General features: G+C 39.8%; 1 protein-coding gene across 1 annotated transcript in view; it reads left to right on the top strand.

The window, feature by feature from the left end:
* Positions 1 to 297: 297 nt before the first annotated feature.
* The window catches only part of pparab (peroxisome proliferator-activated receptor alpha b), a 34,374-nt gene continuing 21,478 nt past the window's right edge, over positions 298 to 13,193 (top strand). Inside the window, exons 1-2 of the mRNA XM_028448904.1 lie at positions 298 to 532; positions 6,340 to 6,500. Of these exons, the coding sequence (XP_028304705.1) occupies positions 325 to 532; positions 6,340 to 6,500 (369 nt within the window). The 5' untranslated portion in view covers positions 298 to 324. The remainder of the gene's footprint in view (positions 533 to 6,339; positions 6,501 to 13,193) is intronic.

A 13,193-nucleotide genomic window follows, 5' to 3' on the forward strand; every position in this document is an offset into this window, starting at 1 on the left:
AGAAAAGAAGCCCTTTAAAGTTACTTTGTCCTATAGAACACGTCAATAGTCTGTACCTCAGACATGGGACAAATTGACTCACATTTTTGGACCAACCCAGTCTAATTGGACAGGGCTTTACAGCACACAAGATGACCTCTCTTGGTGGGTTGTGCCACTGGGTTGAATATCACTCCTGTACTTTCATGTTTCACATCTCATCCTAGCCATTTGTGGATTTAAGGGTTTGATTTTGCTACAGGTTTCATGCTAGTAACATATACGCCTCCTCTTTGTTTTTCAGTTGGATGAGTTATAGCACCACTTGCCCGCCGCTCCATAACGATGGTTGACATGGAGAGTCAATACCATTGCCCTTCTCCTCTGGAGGACACAGTGCAAGACAGCCCTCTTGGCACTAATGAGGACTTCATAGGTGGAATGGAGGAGCACCAGGATATCTCCCAGTCCATCAACGGCAATCCCCTTGACCCTTTTGACGTGCCTGAGTACCAGTCGTCCAGTAATGGCTCTGAGGCCTCTACTGTTTTCGGTAAATAAAATGTCACACTGTTGTGTCAATTCCAAGTTGCCCCCCATATATCATTGTAATTTGCTTTTGTCAGAGCAGCAGTCATTTGGTTTTACTTCTGAGCCTCTTTTAACTCTTGTTTTTCTCCTGATTGTTCAGACACTTTGGCTTATTTACCTTCAAGGCTTCCCTTCAATCTCTCAGCAGCTCTTTTGTTAGTTGAACTTTTGTTGACCGACCCAATTTTAGGGCTTTTAATGACCAAGCAGTTATTCAAAAAGAAAATATCAGCAACAAAATCAAGTCCTCTTTAGTTTTCAACAGAGACAGATGATACATATTACCCATCATAATTAAAGTCTGTGTAAAGCAAATTCAGCCATTTTCTTCTAAACACATTAAATAGGTCATAAATGTATTCCTTAAAACATGTACAAAGCCATTCAACCATTTATCATTTAATTGTGTAGCTAGGCTTCACAAATGGTGTTTCAAATGTCTGTGTTCAGGATTTATTGAGCGGGTCAGAAATCATAGTCGCTTATGCAATGGAGCCATCATTACCATAAATCCAACCCTGCTGCTGAAGCACACCAAACTTCTTCGGCCTCCAGTGGGCGCAATTCGGCCCCAAGCCGAAAATAAACCACATATTTGGACTTTGGGGGAATAAAAGGCATCCGCTGGTGCCACATTTGTTTTTTTTGCACCGCAATTGTGTGTTTCGCCTCTTAGCAGACGCAGTTCTGACTCGACCCGGGAGAGATGCAAATATTTGCACTGGGGCAAAGCATACCTTTCCACTGACACTTTTGGAAAACCAATGGGAGAAGTACTATCGACGCTATTTCACACTGCTCTTTCTCTCTTCCCGCGCGTAGGCGTGGTTCCAGCGCCTCTAACTGACACGCCCCCAGCGTTTCAGAGCAGAGAAAAGTGCTTGTTCCATGATTTTGAAACCTAATTTTATATACTTGGCGATTTTTTCATCTTTCAAATTTGGCTCAGTGGTCAATGACACTAATTTATTTCTACTTTACACTGACTTTAATTTTAGTTGAACTTATTTATTTAGTTATTTGTTTATTTCCACTTAATTTTTTAAGTGATAGAATGAAGATTCTCCTTAGTGAATGATTAAACAGTTCTTACTAAAGCTGCTAGGGAGATACATTTTTAATAACATTTAATAACTTATTGTAGGCCTCACTCATAGATCAGTAAATAGTATTTATTAAAAAAAAAACGATTGAACAAATCAAAGGTTTAAATTGCTGCTTGCTAGGTTTGTTTTTGACTCCATCACAAATGATTGGTTTTTTGAAAAATTACTTGTGTAGGCCGGGGTGGGTACTGATTCAGTGTACCAACCGCATTCCTTCACTACTACCGAGAACCAATTCACAATACCATGTTTTGGTACCTAAACGTGTCCTTGTGACTATGAGGAAGTGGAAGAGTAGGTGAATTTCCATGCTGGACATGAACACAGCATTGCACACACAAGAGCGTAATGATGTCAGTAGCTGCGGATTCAATCAACACAAAAAGTATGGCTGATAGAAAGCACTTTAAAGTATAGCTCCGTTTTTCATAATGCAATGTTGGTTGCGCTCCCTCCAATATTTGTGATGTGAAGTGCAACACCAGCAGCAGGAATACCATACTTCTGTTCTGAGGAAGGTTAAACACAAAGCTGACACAGTTCAAGCTTCTTCCACTTCTTCAGAGTGACGGTACATTCACACCAAACGCGTTTCAGGCGTCTCAAGCTCGTAGTTGGACACTTGTGCTCATTGACTACAGACGCTTGTCACCAGCATCGAAGATGCTCGGGACGCGAGTTGAGGGGAAGGGCTTCTCTGTTGCCAGTTGTGTTCATACAGTGGATGATATTGTGGCGATCAGTTACATTCATAATTCACCCAGTGACTGTGAAGTGGTGGGGAACATTGGGTTGAGAAGACTGTGTTTCTGGTCGGATGTATTTTGGTGTGACTAAGTGTGTGCACTGTGATGTTAGATGGCTATAGAGAAGTGTGGTTGAATGGAGAATAACGTTTGGAGTTCCTTGCTGAGCACGCCGCCACCAGCCCCCGTTCATCGGCTCTACATCATCGAGAGAGTCGCTTGGGTTTTTTTACGCCTCGGCCCCGTTTCTGGATTCACCAAAGCTGCGCTAGGACGAGAGTCGCTTTCAGCACTACTTCCGTCTCTCCCATGCCGTTTGACGACCTGCTGACCCGTATCGGCGCTCGCATCTCATACCAGCACACCAACTACATGCGCTCTATTCCAGCAGAAGAGCGCCTTTCTATCTGTCGCCGCCTCTGGTTAGTGTTTTTTTTTTTTCATTATTCTCATTAAGCTCCTGATTGGTCGACGCGCCGCGATATGCCCCAAAATTGCAACAATCACAACTCCAGCGTCGGCCGCGTTGGAGGTGCCGGACGTACGTCAAAAGCGTCCGCCGCGTGAAAAGCTTCAAAACGCACTGCACAGGAGGCGCGTGGCGGGACCTCCGACGCTCTTTAGAAGCACGTCCACCATGTATTGTGAATGTTTACCTGCCGGTTTTGATGCTTTTGACGCGTTTGATGTGAATGCGCCATGAGATTTCTACACAGCAGGGAAAAAGTCAGTGTGGATATGCAATGGCTTTGGCTCTTGCCTGAAAAAGTTGACATGTTGGTGTTCTTGAAAAAGAACAGTGCAAGGAATGAAGATAAAAAGTAAATGTAGTTCACTGAACTTTCATTTTTAGTTGTTCATTTTTAATACTTCAATTTGTAAAATATTATACCCTTATTAATTTCCCTATAGCCGTATTTCAATGTTTTTGTGGAAAGCTACAAAATCAACATTGGCTATTGTTTTGGCACAACTTTGAAATTGTTAAAGCTCCAGAAATATTACTTAGTGTTTTTGGGTGCACACTGGCATCAGTCGTGGATGAGAACAACTTTTGGTTGTAATACAGGTTTAAAGAATGTTATTTATCATAGCCAGCAGCTTTGTAGTATGTAGTTTGCATGTGAATGCATGAAGATGTTTTATTATTTCCAATTTATGTGGGTTAGTGCAAATGATTAAAACTTAAATCTCTTCAGTAGAACAAACAGTGATAGATTTCTGCTCACATTTGAGTCCCAACTCCCCTGTTCCATTCCTGGCCCTTTTCTTCGCCCCATATTGAAAGAGGAATTCAAACATTCCTCCGACACACTGCACAACCTCTCAGGAAACATCCAGTTTGCTGTGGCATTCCCTCCTCTATAAATTGATGTCTTGGAGATTTACACAGCAGCCAAATTATGCAACAAGTGAATAATCTGTGAATAGTTCTAAAAGTGTTCAAGTTTGATCACAGCGTGCGTGCGTGCGTGCAGTGATGTCACGGGATGTTCATGACAGGGTGGTTGGAATAGATGCAAGCTGACACACTTTTCTTATCCAGCGTGTCCAGACAGAAACGCAGCTCTGTCCCAAACACTGAGTGTTTTAACACATTTGTTATGAGCTAATTTTGTTTGTGTCTTTGTTTTCCAACTTTCTACCAGCACATCGAGCTCTCCAACTTCTACCCACTTGTGGGGAACTTTATGAATACCATGTTATCTTCCAGTGATGTGGAAGATTAGAGCTGTGGTTTCCAATTTTGGTCTTGTGTAGTGAACCCACTAATCCTTTTTATTATACCATGAGGACTTCTTTTGTTTTCAGTCAGCATGCATGTCTAATTCCCCATCCCCCTCATTCTGGGTATTGGAATATCCCATTTGATTTGTCTTAAAATAATTGACAGACAGTAAGATGAAACTGTGTAGACAGTGTTTGGAGAAAGTTCTGTTGGGAAAACTTGGCTCCATGTAGACTTTTGACAGAAGCAGTGTTGCTGATGGCAGCATGATAACACTCCCTGACACAAAGCAGGAGTGGTTCAGGAATGGTTTAATTAACACAAAAGTCAGTTTGACACCAATTTCCTTGACCTTATTCCAATCCAGAGTCTGTAGGATGTGGAACACAAAAATGTCTAAACCACTGAGGCTCTCCTCACTACTTTCATGACTTAAAGGATCTGTGTTTGAATTGTCTTGAATTCAAAATCAAAATTTAGGGAAAATGTATGTTTGTCAAAGAGAAATAAATTGGGAGAGGGATGCTCACTGTTTGTTGCTTTACCACAGGGTTTTTGAGTTTCTGTGCCGTGAGAGATTGTCAGGTGTGCCGTGGGAAGTTAATCAATTTCACCTTATTGGTCTAAAAAACTTTTTTGAAAAATAATTAATTTTTGTCTGCAAAATATGCTATTGTACTGCCGTGAGCCCATCCCAAAATGCACATACAGTTTCATAGCAGCTCCTGACCGCACCTGGAGGTCAGAGCAGAGAGGAGACCCCCACCACTGTGGATATCTGCATATAAAGCTACCTTAACTTGTGATATTCATAAAAATACACAATAAAAAATCACCATGTGATTTTTGTTCGCTATAAGCACCACATGTGTACTTTGCTGTGCTTTAGGACTGCTCTCACTCTGAGAGGAACAGATGAAGGTAGTGGGTTTGCGGTAGCAGTTTTTTGCACATATACTGGTATAAGATGCACTGGCACGCCGTGGGATAAAACTCATACTGGGCTTAACTTTAGACACGTTAATCCCAAATACCTGCTTTAGGTACTACCATTCACTCATTCCCCCTGTCCACAGCCACCACCATTATAGCTAAGCTTCACACTTGTCACTATACTGGCTTGATTACACAACATAATAAGCACAATATATTCTACAACTTCACATCTCACCCTCACTGTATAACAATCTATTCTTCCCACCCTTTTTATTTCCTATCTTGAGTCTCTCCCCCCTGCTCCCTGCTCCCGTTCCCCTCCCCCTCCCTCTCCACTTAGGTGTAACACTGCTCTCCCTTTTTATATCCTCCCTTTAATAAAAGATTTCTTACCCTTCCTTAGGGAGGGCTGGTGATGGTCACAATTAAGCAATAGAATAAATCAATTTATTTTATTGCAATAACAAAACATGCATTGCTGTCTCATAGTGATTGCACTTTTTGGAGTGTTGACCTTTGACAGCATGTGCAGACAAGATTAAAAAAAAAACAAAAAGTGAGAGTGTTTGCCTCTGTGTGAAACGCAGCAATAAAAAAAATTTAATAATGAAAAATAACGGCACACAACTGCCACTCAGTTTTCATTGTTCATGTTAATAAACTAGATTTGGTTCATTCTTGAACATCAAATTCCTCCATAACCGCCTTTGGGTCAAATCTGACACTTAACGTTTAACAACACAGAACAAAATTGATTTATAAGAATGTGTAATATAATCAATAATAATAATAATAATATATTTATAAAGTATTATATAATACAATGTGAAATTATATATTATCTAACAGAATAAAGTTCAATTGTACTTCTATTCACATTTAATGCCTTTTTTAAACTTACAAGTATCAAGTCTGCAAAAGATGATATGAGAAGTTTTTTGTTAAATTTGTATTCATGACACTTTGATAAGAATAAATGCAGATTATTATTTTCTTTGTTTTTATTTGATTCCTATTCAAGACACTTCATAAGAATGACTATATATTGTTAATATAGTCTATAACGCTTCATTTTTGGTGGTATACCCTGGGATTTTTTTCAATAAAAGATGTACCTTGGCTCAAAAAGGTTGAGAAATACTGCTTTACCATGTTTCATATGATTGTTACCATCTAATATTAGTGCAGTAGCTGCGTCAGTTGGGGAGGGAGTGAAATGGCACATTTAATCTCAGACCTCTGTGTTTTGTAGATGCTTTGACACCAGCCTCCAGCCCATCGTCGGGGGCTTACGGGTTGGGAGCCAACCAGGAGGAGTTTTCTTCTTCCTCCTTGCTCAGCCTGGAGTGTCGAGTATGCGCTGACCGGGCTTCAGGTTACCACTATGGTGTCCACGCCTGTGAGGGCTGCAAGGTGAGGTCAAGTGTTTCTCAAAGTACAGTGATTTATCAGCACAAAGCAAAGTCAGATCCATGGTCAGGACAAGTACATTGAACAAGTCATCTGCTTTAATATTTTTATAAACCATGAATAAAAGTGTTAGAAGTTCACAGAAAAAAGGCAGGCCTCCAAATTAAAGCAAGATTAGAGTCCTTAGTTGTCCACATTGTTTTTAAATGGATCCATAATTGAGTCAACAAAACAGAAGTAATGGGATTTTTTTCCCTAACCAGTTATTTTTTTTCTTTTAGAAAATGTAGGTTATGATTTTGCATGTTCATTGCCAATCCATCCAATAACTTAAAGGGGCAGTCTATTGAAAAAAATCACTATAGATATGCTTCCCTTTAGCCTCATTCAGAGAAAGTTGAAAAAGTTCTGTTTCCTCCCTCACTTGTTATTCCACATTTTGTATAAAGTCAGCTCTCGACGGGCTAGTTGGATTTTTCTCACGGTGTAACGTCACAATGTGGAAACTCTTCCTCCTGACAATCCTGGCTCCTCCTACTCTACATAAGGCTGTGAACTCCTCCCTCTCAAATTACCTCACAGGTGAAACAAACAGCAGTTTGATATAGAATATACATTGTACTTTATTGTCATATATGTAAAGCTACATACACACAATGTGTTCTCTGCATTAAACCCCTCCCTGAGGAGCAGCGGGCAGCCACGGTGTACCGCCCAGGGAGCAGTTCCACTTTTAGTAATCGTTATATCTCCTTGATTCGCCTTTGACATGATCTGACGTGTTTGTGACACAATGCAACTCAGCGGTTGGACAAAACATTGAACTATCATCTTGTATAGACTATTCATGTGGTTAGAAGAGGAGATGATGACAAGAAAGTGACTAAGCAGCTTAACACTCCGGTGAGTGTTTGAAACAGATGACTGACTCCACTGCTACCACGCACACACACACACACACACACACACACCCTGAAACAGCGTTTGTTAGACTCGCAATAACAATAGCCGCAAAATAGCCAAGCGTTTTACTGTAATGTCATTTTTTGGTGGAGTGTGTGGATAGAAAAGGAAAAATGCTATGGTGAATACTGATCTCCCTCGCATGAGCGAAGCATGGAGTCTGCGTCTACTCATGCATATGCATGAACGCCCCAAAACAGTCAAAGCAAAAGAAATATAAAAAACTACCAAAACATCAGAAATTGTATGAACAAATGTCTAAATCCATAGTTTGAGCATTAAATCCATGAATATATGCAATGCATATATTCCTTTCTACGTTGTTGTTATATATATATATATATATATATATATATATATTTAATTTCAATTCAACTTTATTTGTATAGCGCAATCTACAACAAAGTCAAATCAACGCACTTATCAAGACATAAAATTCATAATAAGAAAGAGAAAAGCCAACAAGATCCACATGAACAAGCATGTAGTGACAGTGGAAAGAAACAACTCCCTTTTAACAGGAAGAAATCTCCAGCAGAACCAGGTTCAGTGGTGGCAGCCATCTGCCTCAACTGGTTGGGGTTAGTGGACAGAAGGACCAACAGAACAGGATAGAGAGATAGAACATCAGAGTGTCTCAGACTAGTTGAGCCGTGAACCACAGATCAGGAACTAACTGCAGGCACTGACTGCAGAAAAACATGATACAGTATTATCAAGTCAGCATGCCTTGGCCATGGGCCTCACTCCCAGTGGCCTCGTCAACACTTATTGTAAAGGTGACAAATCTCTTCCCGTTTATTGGTAAGCTAACAGTGACTCCAAGGTCTGTAAATATGACTGTTCACAGATGAGCCCATGTGCGATTAGGTTATTTTATGATTCAGTCCTGTTTATGCAGACTGTAAATCCTAACTCAGCCACATAAGATTTTGATGTAATATATAAATATATATTAGTCACAATATAATGACATAATTAAAATATTGTGATTATGAAAACAGTGGGGCAAAAAAGTATTTAGTCAGCCAACAATTCTGCAAGTTCTGCCACTTAAAAAGATGAGAGAGGCCTGTAATTTTCATCATAGGTATACCTCAACAACGAGAGACAAAATGAGAGAAAAAATACAGAAAATCACATTGTATGATTTTAATGAATTTATTTGCAAATTATGGTGGAAAACAAGTATTTGGTCAATAACAAAAGTTCATCTCAATACTTAATAATAATAATGTACCCTTTGTTGGCAATGACAGAAGTCAAACGTTTTCTGTAAGTCTTCACAAGGTTTTCACACACTGTTGCTGGTATTTTGGCCCATTCCTTCATGCAGATCTCCTCTAGAGCAGTGATGTTTTGGGGCTGTCGCTGAACAACACAGACTTTCAACTCCCTCCAAAGATTTTCTACGGGGTTGCGATCTGGAGATCTGGAGACTGGCTGGGCCACTCCAGGACCTTGAAATGCTTATTACGAAGCCACTCCTTCGGCGCTGTGTTTGGGATCATTGTTGTGCTGAAAGACCCAGCCACGTTTCATCTTCAATGCCCTTGCTGATGGAAGGAGGTTTTCACTCAAAATCTCACTATACATGGCCCCATTCATCCTTTCTTTTACACGGATCAGTCATCCTGGTTCCTTTGCAGAGAAACAGCCCCAAAGCATGATGTTACCACACCTTTGCTTTACAGTAGGTATGGTGTTCTTTCTCCTCCAAACACGATGAGTTGAATTTTTACCAAAAAGTTCTATTTTGGTTTTTTCTGACCATATGACATTCGCCCACTCCTCTTCTGGATCATCCAAATGCTCTTGAGCAAACTTCAGACGGGCCCGGACATTTACTGGCTTAAGCAGGGTGACATGTCTGACACTGCAGAATTTGAGTCCCTGGCGATGTAGTGTGTTAATGATGGGAGTCTTTGTTACTTAGACTTGGTCATCTTTCTAATTCTTTTCATCATGTAACAGCTCACCCACTGAAGATATAGACAAAAATTCTATTGCAGCTTTAACTTGGTTATTTGATTCCTGAAGGTTTACATTTTTGTTAGCCACACAGGTTAGATGTACAGGTAGCGATAAGGTTCAGTTAAATAAATTTCAGGGTTTTTTGACAGAATTGGACTCTTTTCCTTATGTGTAGCAGAATGGGATGTCTATAATGGAGAATCTAATGTTATTGCTGTCATCCAAATCAACACACATGCTGAACGGTTCCCTGGTGAATCCATAGTACCTTGTTCATCACCACAATCACTAGAAAGACCTTGCTCATTATCATGCTTTTGTTGAGTGGAAAATGTTCATCCTGCATAGGTGAGAGGAAAACACAAGGTAAAAGATCTATGGCGAGTGTACGTGTTGGACCATCTTTGTTTTCTGGCTTTACTCTGTAAACTGGGGGGTCTTCCCCATGGCTAATAACAATGTAGACATCAGTTTCTTTTTTTTGCCACAAATTCTGATATTGATGTTGGTCAAATGGGATGCAGTCATTTTTCTGTTAAACAGGTCTTGTTTTTTCAGCAATTTTTAAAGCAGTTTGAGATGCAAGTTATAACTTCTTCCAATCTTATTTTAAGCTTTTTAACATTCTCATTTTGAGTTTGGCATTTTTTGGTACTTATAGGTAACTTAAAGACTAGATTTATAGGCAAGAGAGAGGCATATCCAAACATGGGCTTGCATGTTGTGTAACCAGTTACTTCATTACAAGTACAGTTGTAGGCATTTACAAGAGGATTGAAGTATTTGCGCCACTTTGACTTCTGTTTGTTCTCCAGGTTTTCCAGCATGTTAAGGTTCTGTTGAAAAGTTCAAAGGAATGTATCCTTTGATGATGGGAGTAGTCTCTCTTTTTTGGGTGCCAGTCATATTAAATAGCTCTTTGATTAGTTTTGATTTCAAATCCGGACTTAGATCTGTGTGCAGCCATTCTGAAATGCTGAAATAATTAATAAAACTGCCTTACAATCACTTGGCTACTGGTTTTGCTTTTTGGTTAGCGGGGGGGATGGCAACCTCAAACTTTGCGAATCGGTCAGTTTCACTTGGTCAGTTATAGAGTTATTTAGGCTCTAGAATGACGAAATATATACATCGCAGTTCTCGAGGATGATTTATTTGAATATTTACTAGTATGGCTGCTTTCTCTGGATAGACTTTTCCTGTACACAGTGTTTGCCAGTTTCAAACTTATGTTTCACATAATCTGACATTTTTAGCCAATGGAACCAGTTTCTGACTAGATCAAGAGTTCAGTCAATGCCCATATAACCCATGTTATTATGTAAACTGTGTAAACAGTGGATAAAGTTAGGGAAGTAAAACTAGTTGGTAAAATATTTGGCCTTTACTTTTCCTTTTTCAGAAAAGCAACTCGCAGAGTAAAAATGGCTGTTCTGGAATCTCTCCTTACCGCAGGGGGAATACATTTTTCAGTTTTTTGCTGGTAGATTATTTTTTTAATGCTACCATCTGCTTGCTGTTTTGCGATCATATCAGAGTGGGACCAGGAAAACAACATCATGCTCGTCTGAATAGTTGGTTGGAATTGTGTCAGTGGAAATAGATAAAGATTCAAACAGTGGGTACTCAAGGTGATCAGGACAGGGATGGAAGTATGCTTTGATAAGATGAGTTGTGCATATGGCTACAATTATCACTGAGTAGAGCTCTGTTAGGTTAGATTTATGTGGCATTGTTCCTTCTTGTCATTTAATGTGAGGTCTTGGAGCTTTTGAGAGAGTACGTCAACATCAATGGTTTTGTTTACCAGCATTATAGTGTAATTCAGATTAATAATTTGATAAGGCAGCCAACCACTTTCTGATTTGGTGTTTTTCATGTGTACTGTAGAAAAGAATAAGATCTTGCATTTCTCCTGTCACGGCAAATTTGCGGTTGATCTCATTTGGAGACATGATTTTGTGCTCTGGTTGAGTGATGGAGTCCAGGCGAGGCATTGATGATTTTATAAAAAAAGGTTTATTATAAAACTAAATAAAAAAGAGTACAAAGATGGACAAAAATTAGTGACCGCCCGGCGGACGTCCGATGATCGAGTGGCACAGTTCTAACTCATCACGTATATTCCCCCTCAGTCCCCCTCCCTCCTCCCCCCAGGAGATAAAGAGGACAGGGTGGAGGTGAAAGAAGAGGGTGAAAAGAGACAGTTTCTTCTTTAGGTCAAAACAACCAGTTCTCTGGTATCTCCTGATTGTCGTGAGTGTTGGAGGTGTGTGCGTGTATGGTGTTTGTGTGTATGAATGGATGTGTATTGGGTGTGTATGTGTGACTATGTGAGTGTGTGTAGGCATGTGAGTGTGTGATACCTCTGTGTCTGAGGGATAAGATGTGTTTTGGGAAGCTGACCTCGAGAAGAGAGCAGAAAACATGAGACAGAAGAAATGAAAAGTCTCAACTTAAAGCCTTAAAAAGAATAAGGTCTCTGAGTAAATATATGAGTAAATATGTTAATAAACATAACTAACAATTTTTGCCTTGACACTCCATCAATCTTTGGGATGTTCTTGGTGCATTTGTTACTCCCTACGGCATTCTATTAAACTACAAGAATCCAAGTGGAGTGACGAAAGCAGTTTTGGATTCATCTTCCTCATGCATTTCTATTTGGAAATTCAGCTCAACCACTGAAAAAACATTTGGGACCAGTAAGTGGAGAAGAGGTTTCTTAAAGATCGGGCAAAGCGTATGTGTCCAATAGTCTGTTGGTTAAGTTTCCAATCATCTATACACAGTCAAACATCATTGTTTCTTTTTCTCACGACAAAAGTGGAAGAAGAAAAAGTAAATTGAGACTGGTGAAAATGTCAGCCTCTGAAGTGTTGGTGACCATGACAGGAACTTTGTAGGGTGCTTGCTTTGGAATATTGACAAGGCAACACTTCACAGGAAGTCCTCCAGGCAAAGAGAAATTGCCAGGGTGCTCAATGACAGTACAAGTACCAATAGTAGATCTGCTAACCTTAGCTGTACATTTAAGTACTACAGAATGACTAGCAGGAACAAGGATTGAATTTTATTTTAACTGGTAGTTGCAGAACAATTTCCACTTACCCTGCTAGTGATAATGGTTTCTACCTTTAGCAAGCAGACACCAATGCTGAAGATTCATGTCATCCATCCATTTGTACCCCTCCAGGCTTTTGTTTCCTTTCAAAGATTCCCCGAGTAAGACAACGGAAAGTCAATGAAGTAGTTGTATATATCTGGGTACTGTAGATCTGAAACTGTATCCTTCTTCATGGCTAACTTGAAATACGTAAAAAGCACACCGGGTGCATTATACTTGTCATCTTCTCTAAACAAAACTAATCACGTGATGTCCAGAGTTCTAGTCCTCTTCTGAAACACACTGCACTTTACTGACATTCATAGCGCATTGCACAGGAAAGAGCGCATGGGAACAACTACTCTTCCTCGAAGTGTTAGGCCTCAACTTCCCATAATGCATCATCATTTAAGGTTGCACCAAGCCTGCAATGGTAGGAACTATCCTCTGATGAACCACAGATGTCTTTCAAAAAAAAAAAAAAAAAAATTGTGGTTATCATTGAAATTATCAGCATTAATAAGATATGTTAACTTTGACATTTATGATATATCTATAGCAACCAGGTTCTTTGCATTTTTTCCGTATTTGGCCATCTGTAAATACAAAAAAAAGGTTTGGATACCCCTGAAAACAAAACACATTTGGATGGA

This window comes from Gouania willdenowi, chromosome 6 (assembly GCF_900634775.1).
Source record: "Gouania willdenowi chromosome 6, fGouWil2.1, whole genome shotgun sequence".
Classification (NCBI taxonomy): Eukaryota; Metazoa; Chordata; class Actinopteri; order Blenniiformes; family Gobiesocidae; genus Gouania; species Gouania willdenowi.